Below are 25,785 nucleotides of genomic sequence, written 5' to 3' on the forward strand. Positions count from 1 at the left end.
ATATCAATTTCCAGATTTGTATTAAACTCAGATTTTAATATATAATAATTATGAATTTATGATAAATAGTACTCCCTCCGTTAAAAAAGAGGTGTAATAAGTCATTAATTGAACCTAATGTGTGGTGTATGGTTGATCTTGGAAATATAAATTTGAAATATGTGGAGGAGAGTTGATTTTGGAAATATAACTTTACATTGAAAGTTGAAGTAGACAAGTATTTTGAAACAAATTTTTTTTTTTCTAAAGTGGACATGTATTTTGAAACGGAGGGAATATCTGATTTTGATTTCATGTGAATTTTAGATAAAATGTTACGTAATTAAGATAGAGTTTTTGAGATTTAAACACATTATTTCAAAATTTCATGAATCACGGTGGAATTTCAAAAAACATGAAATACACTTAACAATCTCACAAAATGCATCGTTTTATGAAATTCAAAAAAATCTACAAGTATTTGAATAACAATATATTTTAATGAATTTTAAACAGTCTCGTTACAATTATCGAATTTTTAAGTATAATCTAAAATCCTTATTGAACAGAGGAATCTGGTGATAACAAGATTTGGGGTCGTTAGAATTAGTGGTGATCGATGATAGTGTACAACGAAGTGGGGATGATGATTTTGGGTTTGACTGAGATCGTTTGGGGAATTAGGAACTTTTTCACGAGATGGAGTAATTGTTCTCGTAAGAGTTATGACTTATCCCCAAACAATGGGGCCGTTTGGACAAATTTTATAAAAGTGATTTCTTGCTTAAAGTAAAGAAGTAAATAAGTTGATAAAGTGTTTGGAAAAGAAGTAGAAGCACTGAGAGAGATGTTAGCATTCTCAACTTCTTAAAAGTTCTTCTGTTTCTTTACACAAACAGGTCAAGAAAAGGGATCAAGTTAGACGTAGTTTTTGGGGAACAAGTAACCTAATCAAAACAGGTTTCTCATTAGAATCCATGGACCACCGCCTTAGATTAGACGGATATGGGCTTCCGAAGCTCCGCTTTCTGCGAGGAGCATGATATTAGATGAAATGACCCATTCTTGACCATATGGACCTTCCCTGAGTCAACTATACAGGCTAGCTCACTATCGTCTCTGCTTTTCTAAAGGCAAGGCACTTTGAAATCCCATTATTTCATCAAAATAATCAAACAATCGACTATTGATCAGAAATTTAAAAGCGAATAATTGAAAATTTAATATAAAACCCCAATTATTAAATTTTAAAATTGATTGATTATTAGTAATATGGTTTTGATGATAGATATGAATAGTACAGGGTCTCATATTAATTTGGTTACTTATACTTAAAGATTGGATGTCAATAACATGTTAAAATTTGATTTGATTCTCAAGAACAACTTAAAAACACAAATGGAAATTAGTAATTTATTCTCATTTGACTAACTGTAAAGGTCAAAATAACAACTTAAAAACACAAATGAAATTAGCGATGTATCCTTGTTTGACTAACTGTAAAGGTCAAAATACACGAAAAGAGTTCAATCTGTTACGAGATGATAAATATATGGACACAAACTGAATTTTGTCCAACTATGTTACCCATTTTGCATTTAACCCAAACTAAGAGGATGCAAAATGCAAATAAGACTATTAATTATGACAAAAATGTCTCGAAGTAGTCCAACAATTTACATTTCAGAACATGTTCTACAAATGCCTTGAAAATAATTCACAAATGAATGCAGAAGGCTTTATATTAATAAGCTGCTTCTTTTCTTATTCTTTTGCCAGTCATCAATAATAATATTATATGTATAATATCCAACTTGGTTGAAGTAGCCACAAGCTTCAAACTAGCAATTCACTAAATAACATCATACATTATAAAAATTGATGATCTTACACAGATCAAATTACTGAGAATAATTAACCATGGCTTTCTAGTTATCGTGAAGGCATTTGTCTACCCTAGACTCTTCTGTCCTTTGATTTCGTATTGCAAAAAAATGTTCGAGGATTAATATCGTTAAGACATTAATGATTGTAAGTAGCTCACTGTTCTTTCTGCTTCTCTTCAAAAGCTAATTCAAATATTTGGTTGTAATTGTCTACAAAATGCGCCTCCAGTCCTTCCTTAACATTTGAAGCAAGCTCGTCAAAATCTCTTTTATTTGCTGCTGGAAATATAAGGGTCTTTACTTGACTTCGCCTCGCTGCTATAGTCTTCTCCTTGACCTTTTATACAAAAAAGTGGCATTAGTCCAAACTTCAGAGGACTAGATATACAATACATTAGCACAAACAGATGGATCATAGTAATTAATACTAAAAGAAGAGTCTTAATTGTCAGAAACGTAGAAAATAGTTTAAATATCATACCCCGCCAATTGGAAGAATTCTCCCTGTCAGAGTCACTTCACCAGTCATTGCTATATCCTTCTTCACTGGCTTGTTCATGGCAAGAGAAAGCAATGATGTGATCATGGTACAACCAGCACTGGGTCCATCTTTAGGGGTTGCACCTGCAGGAACATGGAGATGAAGCTTGGTATTTGCAAAGAAGGATTTCCCAGGTTCTTTTGCAGCTAATATTGCTCTGGCAACTGTGTGAGCAATCTGGGCACTTTCCTTCATCACATCTCCCAGTTGTCCTGTAAGTTGGAGGGCGCCTTTTCCTTCACCTTCCTCGACATGAGTGGTTTCAATATACAATGTAGAACCACCCATTGACGTCCAAGCAAGACCCATCACAACTCCAACTGGCGTGTTCTCGTATATGCGCTCTGCATGGAAAACAGGTTTTCCTACAAAGTCTGATAAATTTGATTCATCAACCAGCACTTTCTCCACAGGCTTTGTTTCTTCGACTTCTGGTTCCAATTTTGTTTCATCATGGTCCTGAGAAGACAATTACCAATATATTTCACATTTCACTGTTCTAATCAAGAAAAATTAACACCTAAAAACATTGTGCGCTAAATTGCAACGAATTTGTGACTTTGAACAATGATATATATATATATATATATATATATATATATATATATATATATATATATATATATATATATATATATATATATATATATATATATATATATATATATATATATAAAAGTTCTGTTCAGTAAGTTTCTTATTTGCATTAATAACCACTAAAAAACAAATTATATAATCAGGATTAATACTTATAGTTAGATATCAGAATAATGTTCTAAAACTTTAACACGTTTAATTCCAGGACAGAAAAGAGTGTTCTTCGAAATACCTTGGAGTCGGAAACCTGATTGATAGAGATATCTTCTTTTTCATTTGATTGAACCACCTCAACCACTTCAGCTTCTTCAGCAGTTTCTGAGACAACTTCTTGAACCTTTTCATCAACACCAACTGTGGTGCCATCAGTTTTAGAATCCAATTTTGCAGCAGTTGATGGATCACATGTCGCTCCTTGTCGAACAAGTTGAAGAGCAATCTTGCGGTAAATCTTCTCGATATGCTTTTGAAGATTTCTTACTCCTGCTTCCCGACAGTAATTTTCTATTAGAGCAAGAAGAGCTGCATCCGTCACTTCAACTTGTTTGGGGTTAATACCACATGCTTCACGAGTGGCTTTCTCTAGATAGTCCCTTGCAATGTGTGTTTTTTCATCAGTAATATAACCGGCAATAGAGATTATCTCCATTCTGTCCAGGAGAGGATTGGGTATCATTTCGACAACATTTGCCGTGCAGACAAATAAGACCTTTGATAAGTCAATTGGAACATCAAGATAGTGATCGAGGAAATTTGCATTCTGCTCAGGATCAAGCAGCTCCAGCATAGCACTAGCTGGATCACCCGCATGGCCCCTTCCCAACTTGTCAATTTCGTCGATCAATACAAGAGGGTTTGCTGTACCCACGCTCTTCAGACATTGCACCATTTTTCCTGGCATTGCACCAATATAGGTTCTACGATGTCCCTTGATTTCAGCCACATCAGACAGCCCTCCAACAGAAAATCGGTAGAACTTACGATTCAAAGCACGCGCAATTGAACGACCAATGCTTGTCTTACCCACTCCAGGAGGGCCAGAGAGACAAATGATTTTCCCTGTCACAAAAGAAAAAGTTCATATAAATCAAATGGGTACAAAATAGGAATTGAACAATTCTAAAAACTTTTGTTTGCAACCATATCACGTGGACTCTTAAATGAGTGAAGTACAAGTCCAGATATCTGAACTCGGTAATGGTTGTGAAGTTGTGTGGGATACGTCATAGGACATACCAAATGAATTGCAGATAAAAGTACATGCTGCTATGCTATGCATGAGCACAACTCAGATTCACCGAGAAATACTTATTTTTATAGTTACTCTAGATCTTACATTCTAAAATCCATAGACAGTATACTAGCTCATATCGTCTTCTGAAAATAATAATTATTATGATAACGAAGAAACTCATTCTATCATAATCAAGAAACTCCAGTAAACCAAACCTTGAGAAATTCCTCTTAGTTTTCCCACAGCTATAAATTCCAGTATTCTTTCCTTGACATCACCTAGTCCATAATGGTCCTCATCAAGAATCTTTTGTGCATGTATTACGTCAAAATTTTCATCACTGCATATAGAACAAAAGAAGTATGTTAACTCAAGTCATAGAGGTGTTTAATGCAAGTTCCAAAAGCGAATTAGAGGTTACAGAAAAAAATAATATAAAAAATAAGAAAGAGGCTAGGAACTTAAGACCACTCCAAAAGACTAAATTTTGAGTGCTAACCACACTATCATAAATGCCAAAGGTCAGAACAAAGTAAAAGACTAAAATAGTAACAACAATCAAGACAAGTATGTCGTGACAAGTACTGCAAATATGGTTGAATGATACAGTAACGCTATCTCACAGAGTTTACAGAATAACAGAAATGGTAGAGATAAGAGAGATTGTAGAGAGAGAGAATTGTAGAGAGAAGAGATGGAGAAAAGTTGTTAATATTCAGAATGAATCATTACACACTGTTTTCTCAGTTTTTATATGCTAACAAAATAACAGAATTTCCCTCTAATTCCCACTACTATCCAGCTGGCACTTGTAACCTACAACTGACACTTGTAACATATTCCTACAGGCTTCAAATCCTTATCATAGCTTCCTCCTCTAGAAGACTTGACCTCAAGTCTTTTTGTGGAATTGGAAAGGATGGAAACTTCTGCACAAACACATTTGCTTTTTCCCAGGTGGCCTCATGACTAGGCTGCCCTGTCCACTGCACCAAATACTGAACTTCTGCTACATTATGAACCTTCACCATCCTGGTATCAAGAATTGCAGCAGGTTGTAGGCCATTACTGTGATGATCAGTAGTTATCCGCTGTGGAAAAGTAGTAGTCACAGGCACAGAACCAAAGTAAGGTTTCAGCTGTGAAACATGGAAAACATTATGAATTTGAGCTTCTTTTGGAAGCTGTAGTTTATAGGCCACTTTCCCAACACACTCTAAAATCAGAAATGGACCAAAGTACTTGGGTGATAACTTTTGATTGACTCTCTTCTTAACAGAAATTTGTCTATATGGCTGCAGTTTAAGCCAAACCCAATCTCCCAAGTGGAAGACCCTATTAGTTCTGTGCATAGCAGCCTGTTGTTTCATTCTAGTATGAGATTTCACCAAATTGCTCTTCAATATAGCAATCATAAGCTCCCTCCTCTGCATACTTCTGTCCACTTCCTCATTAGAACATTCCCCAGGCAGATAAGGCATATGTAATGGAGGAACTTGATTATACACCACCTCATATGGTGTCATCGGTGAAGCTGTATGAAAATGTGTATTGAACCCCCACTCAGCTAAAGCCAACCACAGAGACCATTCTCCAGGATTCTCAGCACACATGCACCTCAAGTAAGCTTCCAAGCACCTATTTACTACCTCTGTCTGGCCATCAGTTTGAGGATGATAGGCTGATGACAACAGAAATTCAGTCCCATGTAGTGTAAACAATGACTTCCAAAAGTTATCAAGGAATATGGGATCCCTATCACTAACAATTGACCTTGGCCAACCATGGTGCCTAAAAACCTGATCCAGATAAACCTGAGCCACCATAACAGCATTAAAAGCATGTGGTAATGCCATAAAATGACAATACTTGCTCATCCTATCTACAACCACAAAAATCACTTCCTTTCCATGAGACTTGGGCAATCCAGTTATAAAATCCATTGAAATATCAACCCAAACTTCACTTGGTACTGGCAAGGGCTGTAGTAGGCCTGGTGAAGCAGCAGTATCATATTTAACAGCCTGGCAAATTCTGCAATTTCTCACAAAAGCCCTTACATCTTGAGTCATACCCTGCCAAGTGAACATGCTCTTCACCCTTTGTAAAGTGATCTCTCTGTCGGCATGACCCCCTTCAGCAGTAGCATGTTGCCAAGTCAATAATTGTTGCTTCAATTGTGGGTCAGGCCCCACCACTATCTTTTTGTTTTTTCTTAAAAAACCATACTTCCATTCAAAATCAATATGATTACCCCCATTCTGCAGAGCCTGAGCAATCTGTAACAACTGAGGATCCTTAGCATAACTATCTACAATAGTTTGCTGTAATCCAGATTGAACTACTGAGATAGCAAGACAAATTACTTCAGACCCTTGAACCCTGGAAAGAACATCAGCCACTTTGTTCTCTTGTCCCTCTTTATACTGAATTTCATAATCAAAACCTATGATGCTCAGACTCTTTTAGAAGGATCCGACACGGACACATATCAGGGTGTCAGACCTTTCAAACTACAAAATTAAAGACTCAGGGATACGTTTTATAAGGATCCGACACTTGGATTTGGACACTGCAATTATTATTTTTAATTAATATAATAGTTCTTATACCTATCATTCTATTATACTGCATAACAAACAATTGCACAAATTTAGGCAAGAGTTACTTCTTTTCTCCTTTTACATCCATTACACCTCTGTTTCTTCATATATTTTCTTATTCCTATCTTGCTGTTAGAGATAGGTCGCTGAAATTAAAGATAGGTTGTCTAATTTGGAGAGTCTGATTTCTAGATGATGTTCGGATCCGGATCCCAGTGTCAGTGTCAGTGTCAGTGTCGTGTCCTGTGGACACGGGTACGGCTGGGTTTTCCGAAGAGTCCGAGCATCATAGATCAAAACCCATAAGTTTTGATAACCAAAAGTGCTGGAAAGGTGTTGAAATCCTCTGCTGTAGTAGCCACTTTAAACTTTTTTGATCTGTTTTAATAATAAAGTGACTTCCACTCAAAAACTGTTCCCATTTCTGAACTGCACATACAATGGCTAGTAATTCCTTTTCATACACTGAAAGATTCTGCCATCTAGGTCCCAAAGTCTTGCTTAAGAAAGCTAGTGGGTGATTGTCCTGCATCAGAACTGCTCCAATGCCACATTTAGAGGCATCAGTTTCCACTGCAAAGGTCTTGTTGAAGTCTGGCAAGCTTAACACTGGTGCTGTTGTCAAAGCATCCTTCAAACTGTCAAATGCCACTTGAGCCTGTTCATTCCAATTAAATGATCCCTTCTTCAGTAAATCTGTCAAAGACTTGCTAATCACAGCATAATTTTTTATGAATTTTCTGTAGTATCCAGCCAAGCCTAAAAAACTCCTCAAGGCTTTTACATATTTAGGAACATCCCACTTAGAAATGGCCTCTATCTTCCTGGGATCAGTTTCTACTCCTCTACCAGAAATGAAATGGCCCAGGTATTCTACCTTGTCCATCACAAAACAGCATTTGCTATCCTTGGCATATAAAGAATTTTGCCTCATCAATTCAAAAACCTGTGAAAGATGCATCCAGTGATCACTTTTACTCTTGCTGTATATCAGAATATCATCAAAAAACACCAAAACCTGTTTCCTCAACATTGGTTTAAAAATTGCATTCATCCACCCTTGAAATGAAGCAGGTGCATTTGTGAGTCCAAATGGCATGACCAAAAACTCATAATGCCCACTATGAGTCTTGAATGCTGTCTTGAACACATCATTCTCATGCATTCTTAACTGATGATACCCTACCCTTAAGTCTATTTTGCTGAAAATCTTAGAACCAGCTAGCTCATCAATCAACTCATCCACCACTGGAATTGGATATTTATCTTTAACAGTGCCCTTGTTTAGCTCTCTATAATCCACACAAAGCCTCCAAGTTCCATCCTTCTTTCCTACCAGTACCACAGGAGAGGCAAAGGGACTAGTGCTATTTTGAATTATCCCTCTAGTCAACATTTCCTCAATTAATTGCTCAATAATATCTCTTTGTTTCAGTGGGTACCTGTAGGGCCTAATACTCACAGGATTCATACCTTCCTTCAAGGGAATTTTATGATCAAAGATACCTCTAGAAGGTGGCAGTCCCTCTGGTTCTCTGAAAATGTCAGCATACTTCTCTTTCAAATCTACTAAAGCTGCATCTGATACTTCAGAAGAGTGTATAGAACTGCAGTTAACAAACTTTCCACCCTCTTCAGTAGCTGAAATGTCTTTAACTTGCACAAGGCAGAGCTGAGCTGCATTTTTCAACAATTTATCAGAACAGGGACCTTTGAGGACTTTGATTTTCTTAGGTGTTAAACCCTTGAGTTTGAAAAGAGTATTATGGACATAGAATTCCATTATCAATTTCTTGAAATCCCACTTAACAGTCCCCAATGTACTCAACCACTGTACACCAAGCACCATATCACAGCTTCCTAATTCAATCAATAATACATCAGCTGAAAAATTCTGACCATTGAATGTCCAGGTAAAGCCTTTTACCATCTTGTTACAGAATTGAATTTCCATCTGCTACTGTCACCACCTGTTCTGCAATAGAAATAAGAGTGCATTGTAATTTCTTGGCTACTTGTAGATCCAAGAAATTATGTGTACTTCCAGAATCAATCAACATATGCACTGTTGAATCCTGAACCATGCCTTTTACTCTCATAGTAGAGTAACCTTGACTACCATCCAGTGCATTCACAGAAATACATGGTTCATTCACTTCATCCTCAACTATAGCATCTTCTTCCTCACTGTCCTCCATGTTTCTACAGGGAATCTCTACTGTGAACAGTTGTGGTTCTTTAAATTTACACTTATGACCCCTCTCATATTGCTGATCACAATAGTAGCATAATCCTTTTGCCATTTTTTCAACTCTTACATCAGCTGGAATAAATTTGAATGGCTTGATGACATTGGTTTTAGGTAAAGCAGTCTGCAGAGGCTTAGTCTGAGGTGTGGGCAATAGTGGTTCAGACTTGTTGCTGTTAGCACTAAACATGAGATTAGATGATTTAGGAGTGTATGAAGACTTAGTAAACTTCTGATTATTGGCCTGAATTGATTCCTCTTTTAGTCTAGCATACAAAATGGCATCAGTCACAGTTTGTGGTTTGAAAGCCTTCACAAATGGCTTCACAGCAGGCTTAAGACCACCAATAAAGCTCTCTAACATATAGGGATCAGGTAAAACATGATGGAACTGTTCCATTAATGACCTCAAATTGTCAAATTCATCAATATACTCCTCAATTGTCCCTAATTGCTGTAGTTTATTGAACTGCTCCACTACACTTAAGCCCATATCATCTTTAAATCTAGCACTTAGATCAATTACAAACTCTGACCACTCTACATGCTTCTTAATTGCTAGGTAATTAGAAACCCAAACTTCAGCCTTATCAATCATGTGTAAAGATGCTAGGTCAACTTTTTGATCCTCAGGTATTTTGCACAGCGCAAAATATTTGACACATTTCTTAATCCAATTTCTTGAACTACTGCCATCAAATTTAGGGAAAGCAAGTTAAGGCATGTATCCAAGACTGCGATTCGAGTTATTACCTCCATGATGTGGAATTTCGATTCGTGGACCATCATTTCGAGATGAATTCTCAGCAGATGCTCGTTGAATTGTTAAGTCGTGCATCATTTTCATTAATTCCTCGAATTTCTTATCAGATTCCTCAAATCGCTTCACCATTGCTTTAGACTGTTCCTCCATTCTCCGATCTATCAATCGAGAATGCTCCTTCAATTGCTCATCCATCGCCACAGTTTCAGTACGATTATGTCGCGTTTTCGGCGCCAGAATTAATCAGCAAAGTAGCGTGGTTGAATCGAACAGCTCTGATACCATTGATACAGTAACGTTATCTCACAGAGTTTACAGAATAATAGAAATGGTAGAGATAAGAGAGATTGTGTAGAGAGAGAATTGTAGAGAGAAGAGGTGGAGAAAAGTTGTTAATATTCAGAATGAATCATTACACACTGTTTTCTCAATTTTTATATGCTAACAAAATAACAGAATTTCCCTCCAATTCCCACTACTATCCAGCTGGCACTTGTAACCTACAACTGGCACTTGTAACATATTCCTACAGGCTTCAAAGCCTTATCATTAAAGTACCAAAAAACACAACAATGTCTAATATCTTGACTGAATGTATTATATTGATTATAATGAGATTAAAAACTGAATGTCAACTAAAATAAATTTAAGCATTTACAATCTATAATTAGATGGTTAGTAAATTGGATTTCATTAAACTTCTTATATGATTATAATATGCAAGTTTCTGAACTAAAATATCAATTGTTATATGTACTATCAAAATATTGGAAACGAGTACTAAATAGAAGCAACAATATCATTTAATAAAAACATGTTTTAAATAATAATTCAAAATTTTAAACTTTAATTTTCCAGACTTTATAGAATAATTCTATAGTAAAAAACATTGAATGCTATATATTAAGCTAAAAATAAATTATCAGTCACATGGTATACTATTTATCATTATTGTAGTATTATTAATTTCAAATGATTAAGGAATTAAATAAACGGGTGATCAAGGTTCATTAGTGCAGATGTACTGTATAAAACTCTTATCCATCCTATCTCCCTAAATGTTCAAGTAAGATTTCGAAGCAGACCGATTCAGCGCATTTAGGTCCACTTCAATTACTTATGACAAGTCACTGTTTAACTAAACTTCAACTGTTCAGTTCTAATCAGTTAGAAAATACTGACAGATTAACAACTGAATTTCTGTTTAGCTCCATTCAGGCATTATCAAATGGACCCGAAAATAAAGATCATCAGCAAAACCCGCTTTGGCATTTTTATAGAAGAAAGTACAAAGTTCAAAGCAATTCGTCCCACAATAAAAGAATAGAAGTACTTGAAAAGACACAAAGTGGAACCCAGCAAAGCCAACTTAAAAGTAGCTTATAATATTCTAAGCTACAAGACATAAGTTAATACAGATAAGTGTGTTCAACACCTGTTTAATTTGAAAGTGAAAAATGAGGTATATAATAAGTGTTCCATAACAACTTGTAAGCTAAAACAATTACAGTAAGTACTGGAAAAAGGACCCGATGAGGTAGGCATAAAACAAAAATAACACATAAATTGGACGATAATTAAGGGAAGATGTAGAAAAAAAAACATATAACATTTTCAAAACAACTAATCCCCAAATGACTAGTCGTCATGCCTGCAGACATGGATAAAGGGAGACGACAAAATGCACTCCACAATTTACTATTAAGCTCCAGTACAATATCATGTCCATGATGTATTAAATTTTGATATAAATGGTACGATATTATATGCATGATGTACCACTCCCATAAGGTCAACAAGTGGAGTGTAACACCCCAGTCCCACATCGAGGAGTGTGGAGACTTTAGTTCAGTTTATAAGCACAAGTACTACTACTAATTGCACCAACAAATCATGATCTTTTGGGGGCCTGTGGTGGGCTTGTGAATTACCCAAGTTGTTGCAATTGGGCCAGTTTATTTGGGCTTATTTTCGGATTCGGATGTCGGGACTTGACCCGAATTTCAGAAAAGACTCGGGATTTGACCCGGGTTGTTTCATATGGTATCAGAGTCAGGTTCTCGAAAGCTTGATTCGTCAAGTTGCCGGAGGTGGGGACACGAAGGCTGGTGGTATTATCCCGCAATGGATAGAGATCCGGAGGCGGGGACACGAAGCCAGCCGGTATTATCCCACAATGGCTAGAGAGGTTCGATCTGGGCCTATGGGCTATCCGTTTCGGCCTGACGAGGACGTCAGGAATTTAAGTGGGGGAGTTTGTAACACCCCAGTCCCACATCGAGGAGTGTGGAGACTTTAGTTCAGTTTATAATCATAAGTACTACTAATTGCACCAACAAATCATGATCTTTTGGGGGCCTGTGGTGGGCTTGTGAATTACCCAAGTTGTTGCAATTGGGCCAGTTTATTTTGGCTTATTTTTGGATTCAGATTTCGAGACTTGACCCGATTTTCGAAAAAGACTCGGGATTTGACCCGGGTTGTTTCATGGAGCTTAAATGGTAAAATTTGGAGCTCATTTATCAATTCCCACTGAATAAACCAGCTAAAAGAACTCATAAGTCAATGTGTAAGTAATAAAATAAACAAACATGCTTTATTACACCCCCAACAAATAGACATTTTTTCCTAAAAAACAAATGATACACTAATTAACAGCAATTTCTATTGCATATAGTATCAAAGCCGTAGAATATATATCAAAATATATAAGCAAGACAAGTTATCTACCTGTAATTACCCCAAGGCAGAGCAGTCAACCAATCAAGATAATTACGTGTTACATTAAATTCGCTTGAACTAGCTTCTAACAACTGTAGTTTAGTCAGTTCTTCTTCAATAACTTGAAGAACATGGGGTGGACATTTCTCCTTATTTGGCTCGAGTCTTTCTTTAAACTTTGCTGAAGCACAGACAAGTCATTAGTCGCGAGAACAATACTTCAAGTTTAAAAAGGATACAAACAAGTTTCTAAAGTATGACTATAAACTGGTCCCAAGCCCATAAGAGAAAATTAAACTAGTAATCATGACCATATACAGTTACATGAGGTAATATAACATTCAGTACATAGAATAAGTCCAAATACCATCAGTATGTCACTGCTTTTCATAGCTTGTTTCTCAAGATATCTTAATATAGACACTGGTTAAGTTGTCTCTCTAATCTCTTTGGATCCTCAGTTATATAGAATTATAATTATAATTTATTCAGCATGAGAACAATTTTTCCACACAACATACTGTTTCACAGGACAAGATTTTGAGAACGTAGTCAGTTAACTTTGGATAGTGTATACAATGTGTGTTGGAAATAAAATTCATCAAAATTGTTCAAGGTTGATCGTAACCTGGAAACTCAGGCGAGGAAGGTGCCCAGTTTAGTCTTGGAAATTCAGGAATTGAAATTATAGACCATGAAAGTTGTCTAATGTAAGGATCTTAAATGTAATGCTAGTTAGTAATTAACGATTGATGCTCTAGAGTTTGTATCTTGGCTTGCACAGAGTGAAGATCAAGGACTGAGTTAGAAGGGAAGGTGATCGGAGATACAGGTACTATGTTATCAAAGGCAAACCTCTTCCAAACAGCTACATACAGAAGAGATAGTTTCTAAGAGTTATGATTGGCATTAAAGGACCTAAACCACAAAAACCTAAAACATATTTAATTTTGGCTCAATACAAGATATTCAACTATGGTTCTAGTTTGCTTTGAATCACAATTTTTATTTATTATATGGGCTCAATCGTGACACTTTACGGGACCATATTTCATCATTTTTTTAATCTCAAGTACTTTGTCCTCTTTTAACTTCTGACAAACCAATTAACTAAAAGCTTAGCCTGCAATATGATACTAGATATCAATATCCACTTAGAGGACTTGATCAATTTTTTATTTTTTGCAACATTCCCCTAGCTTAGGTAGCACGATCCCACAGTAGCACCAGCTAGACAATTAAGAGATGCAAGACTTCCAACTGTACTAAACATCTTCCAGTGAATTTCAATATTAGCTGAAACAAAACTAACCAGAGAGTGCTGTTTTGTCATCAGCCTCTAGACCCAATTCCTGCATAATGGTAAAACATCAGATTTGAAGCTGAGGAAAGGCCGATTAATTGAGTTCTGAGCAATTATAAACGCATCCCATATGAAGAAGAATATTATCTCCGCATGGAGAAAAATATGGAGTACAATTATTTACCTTCTTAATGGCCTTAAGTTGTTCGTTCAACAAGTAACGCCGCTGCTCGCCACTAATTTTTTCTTCAATTGCTTTCGCTATTGATTCCTAGAATATAACAGCAACAAAGAATTAAGACGGGAATGTCAATGCTACAAAGAAAAAACTAGAAACAGCGTAAAGTAGTTTACCTGAATCTTACTAATCTCCATCTCTTTCTTCACCAATTCCAAAGTAAGCTTCAATCTTTTGTAAACCTGAAATTAGACAATATATGTATAAAGCCACCAGATTGATGATAGCAGGAACATTTAAATGACAACTTTATTGAAGGACAGTGGCAATTTCCAATACTGACTAAAGCTCTTCAGAAATCACCAGTTAATATTTTCATCTTTGAGGGTCTCCAATATTAATATTGGAAGTAATCCCACTTTAGATGACCCTTTTACAAATTTTACACATATTAACAAGTTTAACTCATAACTTTGTCCATATCTGCACACATTTAATATATTAATTTATTAAAAAATTAGAAGGTGGCTACATTGAAAATGACAAATCACAAAGGGCAATTTTGCAAAATTGTTGATAAATATACATCGAAAAAGGAGAGGGCCAACTAATTTGGATTTTTTTTTTTCCAAACAGGCCAAGTAAAATGGGATGGACGGAGTATAAATTAAAATGTGATATTAAAAAGAAGAAAGAGCAGCTGCTACTTATACTTCGATAACATTGTTTACATGTACCGCTCTCATTTGAAAGCTGTCTCTGTTTCTTCTACTTTATAATATTACTTGCTTTTACCGATCTTTTCAATTATTTGAGCACTATGTAAAATGGTTCGACTGCAGTATGCCATATGCAATACTGGAACAAGAATCTGAAGGGCAACATGCAAGAATCTCAGGATGCTTTGACAATGTTTTTTCTTTTGCTAGTATGTTTTGATAATACTTACATCTAACTCTTCAAGCACTTCCTGGCATTGTGATTTGTTTGCACCAGATATTGCAGCTCCAAAATCTGCTAATCGTGGATAATTGAAATCACCGATATGCTGCATAGATATTCAGGAGATTATATGCATAATGTAGTTACAAGAATGTACTATCAAAAGACTATTTGGTGAATAGACTAGCATGGTATATCTGCAAATTAGCACCAATATGCTGCATCCATATTCAGAAGATTAGATGCATAATGTAGTTAAAAGACTATTGGTACTATCAAAAGACTACTTAGTGTATTAAATGGCATGGATCTGCAAACTAGTAGACAAAAAGGACTCCTTATGCTTTCAATACAGTCAAATCAATTTTGAGAAATTGAGATTTTAATAAGCTGATGCACATTCAAAGAGTACCAAACCAGTGGTAGCACCCTATGTCGTATGAGTGAGGTGGATGTAACAGACAGTTGCAACTGTACAATGTCAAAGTAATAGCTGTGCTTGTGCACGCTTGTTTAGACTGACAACTGTACATTTTTGTTTTATGGAAACCAAGAAATACAAGCTTCTTTCACTAAGATTCATTCTTATCATAATATAGAAAACATATCTCTAACATGTTAGTCGATTTTTTTCTTACTTGCGTATCTTTCAAGTTCGTTAGTGTCAATATACAAAGCAACCAACATCCTTCCACTTTCCTTCATTCTCTACTTATTTCTTTTTCATTTAGGATGACTCTTAAATATTATTTATTAAGAAACTAGAATCCTGCTCCTTTTTATTTGACAAGAAGAATCCTGCTTATCACTATCAACTAGCAAGAGAGAAAAATAAGATACGAACAAAGAGATGACTATAGCAAAGATTTAGTAAATGGTTAGAATAATACATATAGACCAATTCAAAAACTTTAAGCAGTTCTAAAAAGTAAAGCAATTGCATGGAGCAACTCCAGCAAGTGGTAAGCATTAGCAATAGTTACAAGAGTACATCACAATAGACCAAATATGGCATTATAAGTGAGCTTGTGCACCTGAGTATAAGTTTGAACATGATCTCTCCAAAGAGAACTCGTCTTCAGAACATCTCTCAGAGTTGATATAACCTCAAATGATGTAGCTTTTATAACATCATCATCCTTGTTATATGGCTTATCCTGAAACATAATTGTAGTAACAAGAAAGCGTAATATAGTAAAAACTACAAGCACACATGACGACTTTAAGAACAAAATATTAATAAATAATCTATAAATACCTTGAGATGATCAATTTTGACTGTAAGAGGATCTTCACTGACCTGCAGATGGTGAATTGATATAAGTCTATTAATCTTTGCATCAATAAGCAGTTCAATAACATAAATATGACCCAAAAAAATCTCTTAAGGATATCTCACTCACCATCTCTGTAATTCGAAGACGCCGATGGCCAATAAGAACCACCTGGTCTCCCTGGATGCTTGTTATCTAATGACAAAATCATAATGATCACAAGTAAAGAACATATTTGCTTGGACATTAAAATATCAAAGCAAAGAAGATTAGGCATCTGCTTAAATTTAGACCTGAGCCAATGTTCCAACTTCATGAAGACGATCAAGCAATTCCTTTCCTTTAAGCTCATATATGCTCTTCTCAGTATCCGACCCAGATGTCACACTGGAGTCAGTTCCTGGTTCATCTTTAATGAGGAAAGCACCAGCGTATGGGGCATGTCGTTTCCTACTTTCGACTAAAGCAGCTAGTAATTTAGGATCCTGTAAAATAACAAGTGTAAAGTAGTAATTCACTCACTTTACTCGAAAACATATGAGGGGGCATTAGCATTGCCTTAAGTGCAACAATCATATGGCCTGCCTTGGCCATGTAAGTGAATTATTATGAGAGATTGATTAAAGACTGTCCAAAATTCTTTTTTTTTCTAATTAAGTTCACATAGGACTAGAAAACAGTGTATATTTATAACTAGGTCAAGTTTAACATAACATTAAGCTGCCATACCTTTACGTATATAGGCATATAAAAGCCTGGGAATAGTGGTCTATGCGGCAATGGAAGCGCAATAACCTGCACAGAACAAAGAACTGTCTAAATAATCTTCAATATTAATATACTCGGTCTTTAGAAAGTTAACGGGTATTATTAGTCCTGCTGGCAAGCATATACATCACTAGAGAAATGAAAGGTACTTGGGAGGCAAAGGTTAATAAAGTTAATAGGTATTATCAGTCTTGCTGCATGCATATACATCACCAAAAAACATAAACTGTACTTGCAGGGGCGTAGCTACATGTAACTATAAGGGGTCACTTGAACCAATGAAATTAGACACACACACACACACACACACACACACACATTATTAAAATAATTTGCGAACCCATATAAAATATAGAAATTGACCCCATAATCAATAATTAAAGCAAAACAAAGCTCAACTTCCCAGTTTTAAATCCAGTATTCAACGTATTCAAAATACGAAAAGTCGTAAAGGACAGTTACGAAACTGTAAATACAGCTCTTTAATTATTTTTTTTGTTTAGTTACTTTCTCATAAAAAAATATATTAAAAAGATTTGACCCCAATTATTTCGTTTTCTGTCTACGCCCCTTGGGTACTTAAGAGGTAAATTATAAAAACAATAGTGAGTAGTCCTTGAAAATATAAAGATTGCACATGAACATGTTACCTCTGAAACTCTCATTATCTGATTGTGACAAAATTTACATTGTGATTATAATTTTCAAGGAGCATACACATTGTTCCAATTTTTTTCTAGCATAAACTTCAATATATTTATTGTAAAGATCTTACAAAATGGATAGATTTAGATAGTGATCTACAACATACGCAAGACTTTTTATAAATATAAGACCAAGTATCCAATTATACACTTATAAGACTAACTATAGCTATGCATTGGAGTAAAGTTTTATAATTTTGGTCCTATATATAGCTATAGGACTGACTGTAGCTATGCACTGGACTTGCGCCTTTTTATAAAAATAAGACCAAGTATCCACTTATATACTTATTTGACTAACTACATGCATTGGAGTTAAGTTTTATAATTTTGGTCCTATATATAGATATAAGACTAACTATAACTATGCATTAGACTTAGTATTATTATTTACTTCTTGTCAGGCGTTTATTATAATTTACACAATTCTAAAAGACGTAACTAAACGCAATTATCAAAGACAGATTCTGACAAATCAAATATCTACCTACAGACTTTATAACATCAGTCAACCCCTTTTCGTGATTAGTCAACTAAACTCAAGATATCAAAATAAAACTCCACCATAGCGTCCTTGGTCTTTACATATGCATTAGCAAACACCTTCTAATTTCTTCAAATTGCAAAAAGATATATATGATAAATGCATAACATGAATGTTACAGTGTTTTACCAACAATACAACATTAAACCTTCTTGACTTTTGAGCAAGAGCTAATCATTTACTCATGCCCGTCTAGAATAAAATTACTTATAAGCCACATAACTGATTCTATATATGAGTTGTGATACTGCACCAAGTCAACACCTTTATATGTATTTCTCAATTCCAATCAAAATCCATCAATATATAAATGGAATGTATACAAATCAAAAAACACAAGCAAATATCACATACCACACAAACTTAAATGAGAACATAGATAATACTGTAATTGAATTTAAGCATTGCATGATAGAAACACACAATTTCATTTATTTCTAAAAATGGGGAGAAAATAAATGATAAGCAAACACAACATAGCAAAAAGCTAAAAAAAACTTTAAAATGTACAGAAGTTAAAAAGGTTTTAACTTTTTAGCAAAACTGCAATTCACAAACACATAATGATATACAATTGTAAGTAATTCTTGGGAGGGAGAGAGGGAGGGAGAGGGAGGGAGAGAGGGAGAGGGGGAGAGAGAGAGAGAGAGAGAGAGAGAGAGAGCTCACAGTGAGATAATCTTCTGGCCTAAAAACAGTGGGCACCATGGCAGAAGAAGACTTTGAATCAGCTTCTGCAGCACCCTCTTCAACCCCTTTACTCTCCATCACTACACTCGACCCATCACTTGAATCCGTACAGAAATAAACCCTTTTATTCAAACTAGGGTTCAAATTCCTAACAGAATTCACCATTCTCAGCAATGGAGAGGTGATCTGAGACGACCCATATCTCAAATGAGACTGAAACGGCGTCGTAAAGCCATGCAATCGAGCTTGCACACAAGTAGATTTCAAAGTTTTCAACATGGGTTGGAGAAAAATTGAAACTTTTGGAGAAAGAAATTAGGGATTTTATGTTGGACGATTTAATTTAGCAAAAAAAGATTAAAAAAATGTGTAAAACGCCATGGATGAACTTGCAGAAAAAGAAAGCAGTTTTGTATGACTAGTTTTTTTTTTAGTGGACTTGGTTAAAACCCCTGCCCTGCTGCTGCTTAAACCCTGCCCTTGACCAGCGTAAAAAGAGTATACCACAATTATGTTTAGGCATGACTTGAAATTTCAAGGGAATTTCAATGGTGTAGTATTCGGAAGAAAAAGTGTTTTTATTTAAAAATTTTGGATTATAAGTTACTTAATTTCAGTAAAATGATCAATTGCAGGTACACTATTTCATCATATAACTTTTTTTTTAAATCAAAATAATTTCATTATGTGGATAAACCACTCGACATATATAATACTGGACTTCAATAGGAACATTCGTGCTAACACTTGGTCTGTAAAAGAATATAATACTTGTGCTCGAGAATGAGTAGCCATATTAGCAGACCATTTAACGAAAAACAAATTGACATTGTTTAACCTTCTGAGAAGGACTCGACTTCTTCAATAACTAATCCCGTTGGCAACACCACGTAAACACTACTTCTTATGGCCTGAATTATTCGTAAACAATCTGATTCCACCCCTGCCTCTCCCTCTTTTCTTGGACCAACTTAGCTCTACCTCTCCCCCTTGTCTGGGACCAACTTAGCGCCTCCTTTATTGCCATAGTTTCAGCCATTTGTGAAGTAAATATGTTCCAGAACCTACCTGTTTTAGCGTAAACTAGTTGTCCTTTTGAGTTCCTAGTCATCATGCCAAAGTCACCGCAGAATGCTTCCCAAAAATAGTTGTGTCAACTGATACTTTAATTTTATCTACCTGTGGTCTAACCCATAAGAAGCTCCATCCCTATTATTTTGATTCAAAAACAGAGCAATGTACAAGATCGATGATAAATAGAGGAATGAAAGGATGCATTTGGATTTGAACAAATGAGATTCTTTGTTATTTCGTCAGAGATAATACTCGATTTTTAAATCCTAATTGAATTTAAATATGATTATCCCAAGTTCACTTGATTAGGTGATTAGGTATCTCGTACTTTAACCTAACTCCGATTTTAACAACTAATAATTAGTATATGTATATGTTTAATTTTCAAAATAATAGGATTAAAAAATTTATAGTGATTTGCCCAAAGAAAATAGAGTAATATATTTAAGAGAAATTACCAATGACATCCTTTTATAAATATACAAAATATGACATTTAATTAACGGAAATTAACATTAATGATGTCTCAAGAATGACAATATTGAAGGCCGGTAATTTGATAATGATCCAGTCCACTAAGCAATGATGGCTTTGAGTGGGTAATGAAGCTAGTTTTATGCTAGTAGAACGGGTTCAACAAAGAGGTTTTTGGTTGACAAGGAACCTGTATGAAGGATAAGATGATGGTTATATCTAGGAAGTTCCTAGAAGGTCTATGAAAGCTCATTAGTGAAACTCTATGAAGATAGCTCAGAGGTATGCACTTCTGGTGAAGCTGCAGGGAGGTTCTTACCAGCTTGAGAACCTGTGTAGGTTCGATCATGAAGATGTCATCTCAGCTCCTGTAATGAATATATGAGGTTAATTTTGGAGCTTCATGTGATCAATTGGGAGGTCCAGTAATTCGGTTGAGAGATAGGGGGTTCGCAGCAGACAGCTTCTTGCTAGGGAAAGAAGCTATTGGCAGACTTTTAATAGGAGAATTAGTCCGCTTCCCAATCTTTAGGAACACGATTCTAAGAATATTCTAACCTTTATCTACTTTTGATTTGAGAATAATAATGAGAATTGAAGATATACCTAAAGACTAGAAGCCGACTTCAGCAAGGATTCTGAGATTTATGATTCTAACTCCGCAAGGACTCTAGAAGCTCCCCAAACAATATGAAATTAGTGTTTGGGTGAGGGTTATCTACTGAAGACATGTTCACGGAGAATATAAATACATGCGAAAACGTGACTTAATTAGTCGACAAGTCATGGAGTTTTGATGAAAGAAAATTACATTGTGCTTGATCCCCTATATAAAGGGGTATGTATGAACTTTGCAAGAGTATGAATCATTCTTGTGAGGTCGAGAGCACCATATACTTGAGAGATATACATCTCTGATCAATTTATAGTGATCGATTTATAGTGACTATGTAGAGAGTTGCATTGGTCTATCCACCGGAATCTAAAATGCAACTCTTATTGTTTGTTATACACAAACCGTATTGTAAGGAGGGGTAGCCGTGAACCTCTTTTGGGCGGTTATTTTCTAATTATATTAATTAATCAAAATTTTAAATTTTATGAATAATTTATCATAATTTTTTTTTAAGATACTTTGAATATTAATTTCTATTACATAAAAATAATTTAAAATTGTAACAGATATTATAATTTTTTGTAGTTCGTTTGCTAATATTTCTACACTATAAAATAAAACTTTTATAAATAGTATATATATATATATATATATATATATATATTATATACTTATATATAATAAACGTAAGTGAGATAATTTGGTCGCATGGTCACGTGGTCCAAAAGCTTATCATCCGTTGGATCGTATATTGAACAAATAAGCTGTAATATCCGTATTATTTATTTAAATCTGAATTAGAATAGAATTATTAATATTAGTTTAGTATTTTTGATTTAAAATAGAATTAGTAATTAGATTATATAAAGATTAATATTAATTATTAGAGTTCTATTAGAGGTAGGATATTTTAAAGATCTATATATATTTAGAGGCCCCTAAGAAATAAAGTGAAGAGCGCAGCGGCAGAGTAAAAGGAAAAAGGAAACGGGGAGGAGAGAACAGGGGAGAGAGAGTTGGTGCGATAAAACCTTGCCAAGGTATTGATACAAATCATTGCTATAATATGATTATTTAATTACCCACCTTTTATTGTTGATAGGTTATAACCTCTAAACTATTACTCTGTCAGTATAGCTTGATTTTATTCATTCATTAGTTTGTTTAAAATTACCGTAACAGAGTTACGGCCTGATGTTCAGTGGTGTACATGCTTGAGTTAAGTCAATTAGCTGACATGTTTTGAAACTTTGGCCGTAAGCTGATTAGGCATATCGGATGTTATTAATACGATTACTAAATATTAGTATAACATATATTATGTTCGCGTAAGCCGTTTAGACATGATATCGATTAATAATAAATTATAACTTTATATTTAGGTTCGGAGTCAGGAGTTTAGCGAATTATTTGCGGAATCTCGTGAGTGTTCGATTAGCTATTTTCGAGGTACGGATTCTATTCCTTTTATTCAGCGTTACTCTCTTCGATATTAAATGATTTTGATCTGTCCTATTTTAATCCGTCCGATTTGCTAAGTTTCTTTTGTGCTATTCATTGACTGTTTTGATTTCTGAAAAATATTTTAAAAATCTGTTTTGAAAGATTGAAATATTTGTTATGCGGTTTTCAAAGATTTTACAAAATATGATATGTTCAGTTTATTTGAAATATATGTACCATGTGATTTTAAAGTTGTGAAAATTGTTTTGTTTGAACCCTTAGAGAGATATAGGGTATACCGAGTTACCCAGCTGTAGGGGTACTACAGCCATGTCTTTGCGGCACCATTGACATGACACTTCCGTGACAGTGTGATTGGTCACGGCGTATCCTTCTGTTAGCTCTTGGGAGGAGCTTTGGCCATTTTGATTATATGTTCAGGATACGTGGGTGCACCCAGTTCAGTTTTGATATGATTTGTGATTTGACGGTGACGTTGTATATGCCGTACACGTTATCCGATTTGTTGCACACATTAGGTACCCTATGATGTGTGTATCTGTATATGTTCTGATTTGATCTCGGTATGAAATATCCTAACCCCTTGTTGCTTCAGCCTGTTATTTTAAAATAACTGATTTATATTACTGTCAAAATATTTTAAATGTTTCTTGTTTTGTAAATGTTTCCAGTCCGTACTGGGCATTTGGCTCATGCCGTATTCTTCTTCTGGCAGGTACTTAGGGGGATTCGGGACTGTGTGATGGAGAGCAGCCCTTTCTTTTCATTATTTAGGACTTTATGGACTTCTAGCATTTATTCGGATTTTATTGTTTAGAGGTTCTATTTATTTGCATCATTCGGATTTAAATTATTTTGGAGGATTTATGTCATTCTAGAACTTATTAGAACTGTTTATCATCGTTTGGAATATATATTAGTGCTCTGTTCGCAGGTTTTGGATTTGTAGGTAACCTCTCGTCTTAATTTAAGATGAGGGTGTTACAAAGTTGGCATCAGAGCTCAGGTTCTTTCCTGTAGAAAACCTATTTAGGTTGACCTGTGAGAGTGGGTAGACGTTAGGATGGGTATTCTGTTTAAATTCATTTCAACTGCTCACTTCATCTGCGCTATTCATTTGATATCTGCTTGTACTATTTTCTTATCTAATCTCGTTTCCTTATTCGTTTCGTTTCTTATATTATAGATGCCTCCTAGACGTGAGAATCCTAGGCGCGATAACGTTAACATTGGTGCAGCTGAGTTAGCTCAGTTGATAGCTCAAGCAGTGACTCAGGCTTTGCAACAAGCTGGGCAAAATCAGGGAAACCCAGGAAATAATGAGGAGCAACAAAATCAGCCTGATGCACTAGCTTGGTTCGATAGGTTTGTTAAGCAGAAACCGGATTCTTTTCATTCAGCACCACAGCCTATTGATGCTGAAAATTGGATTGTTCATCTTGAGAAGATTTTTGATGCATTGGGATGTGATGACGCTACAAAGGTGAGGAGTTTCTTGGGTTTGGCAGGCTACTACAGGCGGTTTGTTGAGGGGTTTTCGTCCATAGCCTTGCCAATGACTCAACTAATGAGGAAGGGTGCTAAGTTCGAGTGGAATGATGATCGTGAGAAGAGTTTCCAAGAGCTAAAGAAGAGGTTGGTGTCAGCTCCTATACTTGTTTTACCATCAGGCAGTGGGGGATATCAGGTTTACAGTGATGCTTCTAAGAGAGGTTTGGGGTGTGTTCTTATGCAGCATGGGAAGGTGATTTCTTACGCCTCTAGACAGCTTAAGCCCTATGAGGCGAATTATCCGACCCATGACTTGGAGTTAGCAGCAGTGGTATTTGCATTGAAGATTTGGAGACATTATCTATATGGAGAGACTTGTGATATCTTCACTGATCACAAGAGTCTCAAGTACATTTTTACGCAGAAGGAGTTGAACATGAGGCAGAGGAGGTGGCTTGAACTTCTTAAGGATTATGATGCTAAGATTCAGTACCATCCGGGAAAAGCTAATGTGGTGGCGGATGCTCTTAGTAGGAAGGACTTCGGGAGTGTGGCATCTCTTGTTACTCAGCCGCACCTTATTTCAGATTTAGAGCGCTTAGATGTGGAGTTGTATGTTAGAGGGTCAGATGGCAGTGTAGCAAGCTTAAAGGTGGAACCTAATCTTATTTCGAAGATTAAGGATGCTCAAAAGAATGATTCGGAGTTGGATGCTATTAGATTGGAGTTGGCGAATGGGAAGCAAACCGATTTTCGTGTTGATGATGAGGGTGTGATATGGTTGGGTAGTAAACTTTGTGTTCCTTCAGATTCGGCAATTCGTGAGGCAATCTTGACCGAGGCTCATAGTTCTTCATTTTCTATTCATCCGGGTTCTACTAAGATGTATAGGGATTTGAAGACACATTTTTGGTGGAATGGAATGAAGCGAGATATAGCGGAGTTTGTGGGGAAGTGTCTTACATGTCAGCAGGTGAAGATAGAACATCAGAGACCTAGTGGATTGTTACAGCAGTTAGATATTCCGATTTGGAAGTGGGAAAATATAACCATGGATTTTGTGACCGGTTTACCAAGGACTTTTAGAAAGAATGATGTCATATGGGTGGTAGTTGATAGACTTACTAAATCTGCTCATTTCTTGCCTATTCGAGAGACTACTCCTGTTCATGAGTTGGCGGAGATTTTTCAGAGGGATATTGTTAGACTTCATGGTATGCCAGTGTCTATAGTTTCTGACAGAGATACGAGGTTCACATCACACTTTTGGAAGGGATTTCAGCGAGCTTGGGGAACAAAGCTTAACTTTAGTACGGCCTTTCACCCGCAGACAGATGGACAGTCAGAGAGGACGATTCAGACGTTGGAGGACATGTTGAGAGCTTGTGCCTTAGAGTGGACAGGCGATTGGGATAAGTATTTGTACCTTGTTGAGTTTGCATATAATAACAGCTGGCACGCAAGTATTGGCATGCCACCATTTGAGGCTTTGTATGGTAGGAAGTGTAGGGCACCGACTTGTTGGGATGAGGTTGGAGAGAGAGATATTGAAGGGCCAGAGTTGGTTAGAGTGACTAATGAGAAGGTGGCGCAGGCTAGAGAAAATTTACAGAAGGCTCAATCACGTCAAAAGATTTATGCAGATCAGAAGAGAAAGTTTGGTGGATTTGAACCCGGTGATCATGTGTTTT

At 35.8% G+C, this 25,785-nt stretch overlaps 1 protein-coding gene across 1 annotated transcript; it reads right to left on the bottom strand.

Annotated features, from left to right (window-relative positions):
• Positions 1 to 1,692: 1,692 nt before the first annotated feature.
• On the bottom strand, positions 1,693 to 19,474 carry LOC108209611 (lon protease homolog 1, mitochondrial-like). Its single transcript, XM_064087076.1, has 15 exons — positions 18,955 to 19,474; positions 16,999 to 17,064; positions 16,563 to 16,754; positions 16,399 to 16,464; positions 16,254 to 16,295; positions 16,030 to 16,152; positions 15,003 to 15,101; positions 14,230 to 14,295; positions 14,060 to 14,146; positions 13,885 to 13,924; positions 12,582 to 12,753; positions 4,453 to 4,577; positions 3,236 to 4,062; positions 2,347 to 2,865; positions 1,693 to 2,202 (listed from the first exon to the last, which is right to left on the bottom strand). Exons 1-15 carry the CDS (start codon positions 19,252 to 19,254, stop codon positions 2,020 to 2,022), a joined length of 2,907 nt encoding a protein of 968 aa, XP_063943146.1. The 5' UTR covers positions 19,255 to 19,474; the 3' UTR covers positions 1,693 to 2,019.
• Positions 19,475 to 25,785: the final 6,311 nt, after the last annotated feature.

Source organism: Daucus carota, chromosome 2 (assembly GCF_001625215.2).
Source record: "Daucus carota subsp. sativus chromosome 2, DH1 v3.0, whole genome shotgun sequence".
NCBI classification, from domain to species: domain Eukaryota; kingdom Viridiplantae; phylum Streptophyta; class Magnoliopsida; order Apiales; family Apiaceae; genus Daucus; species Daucus carota.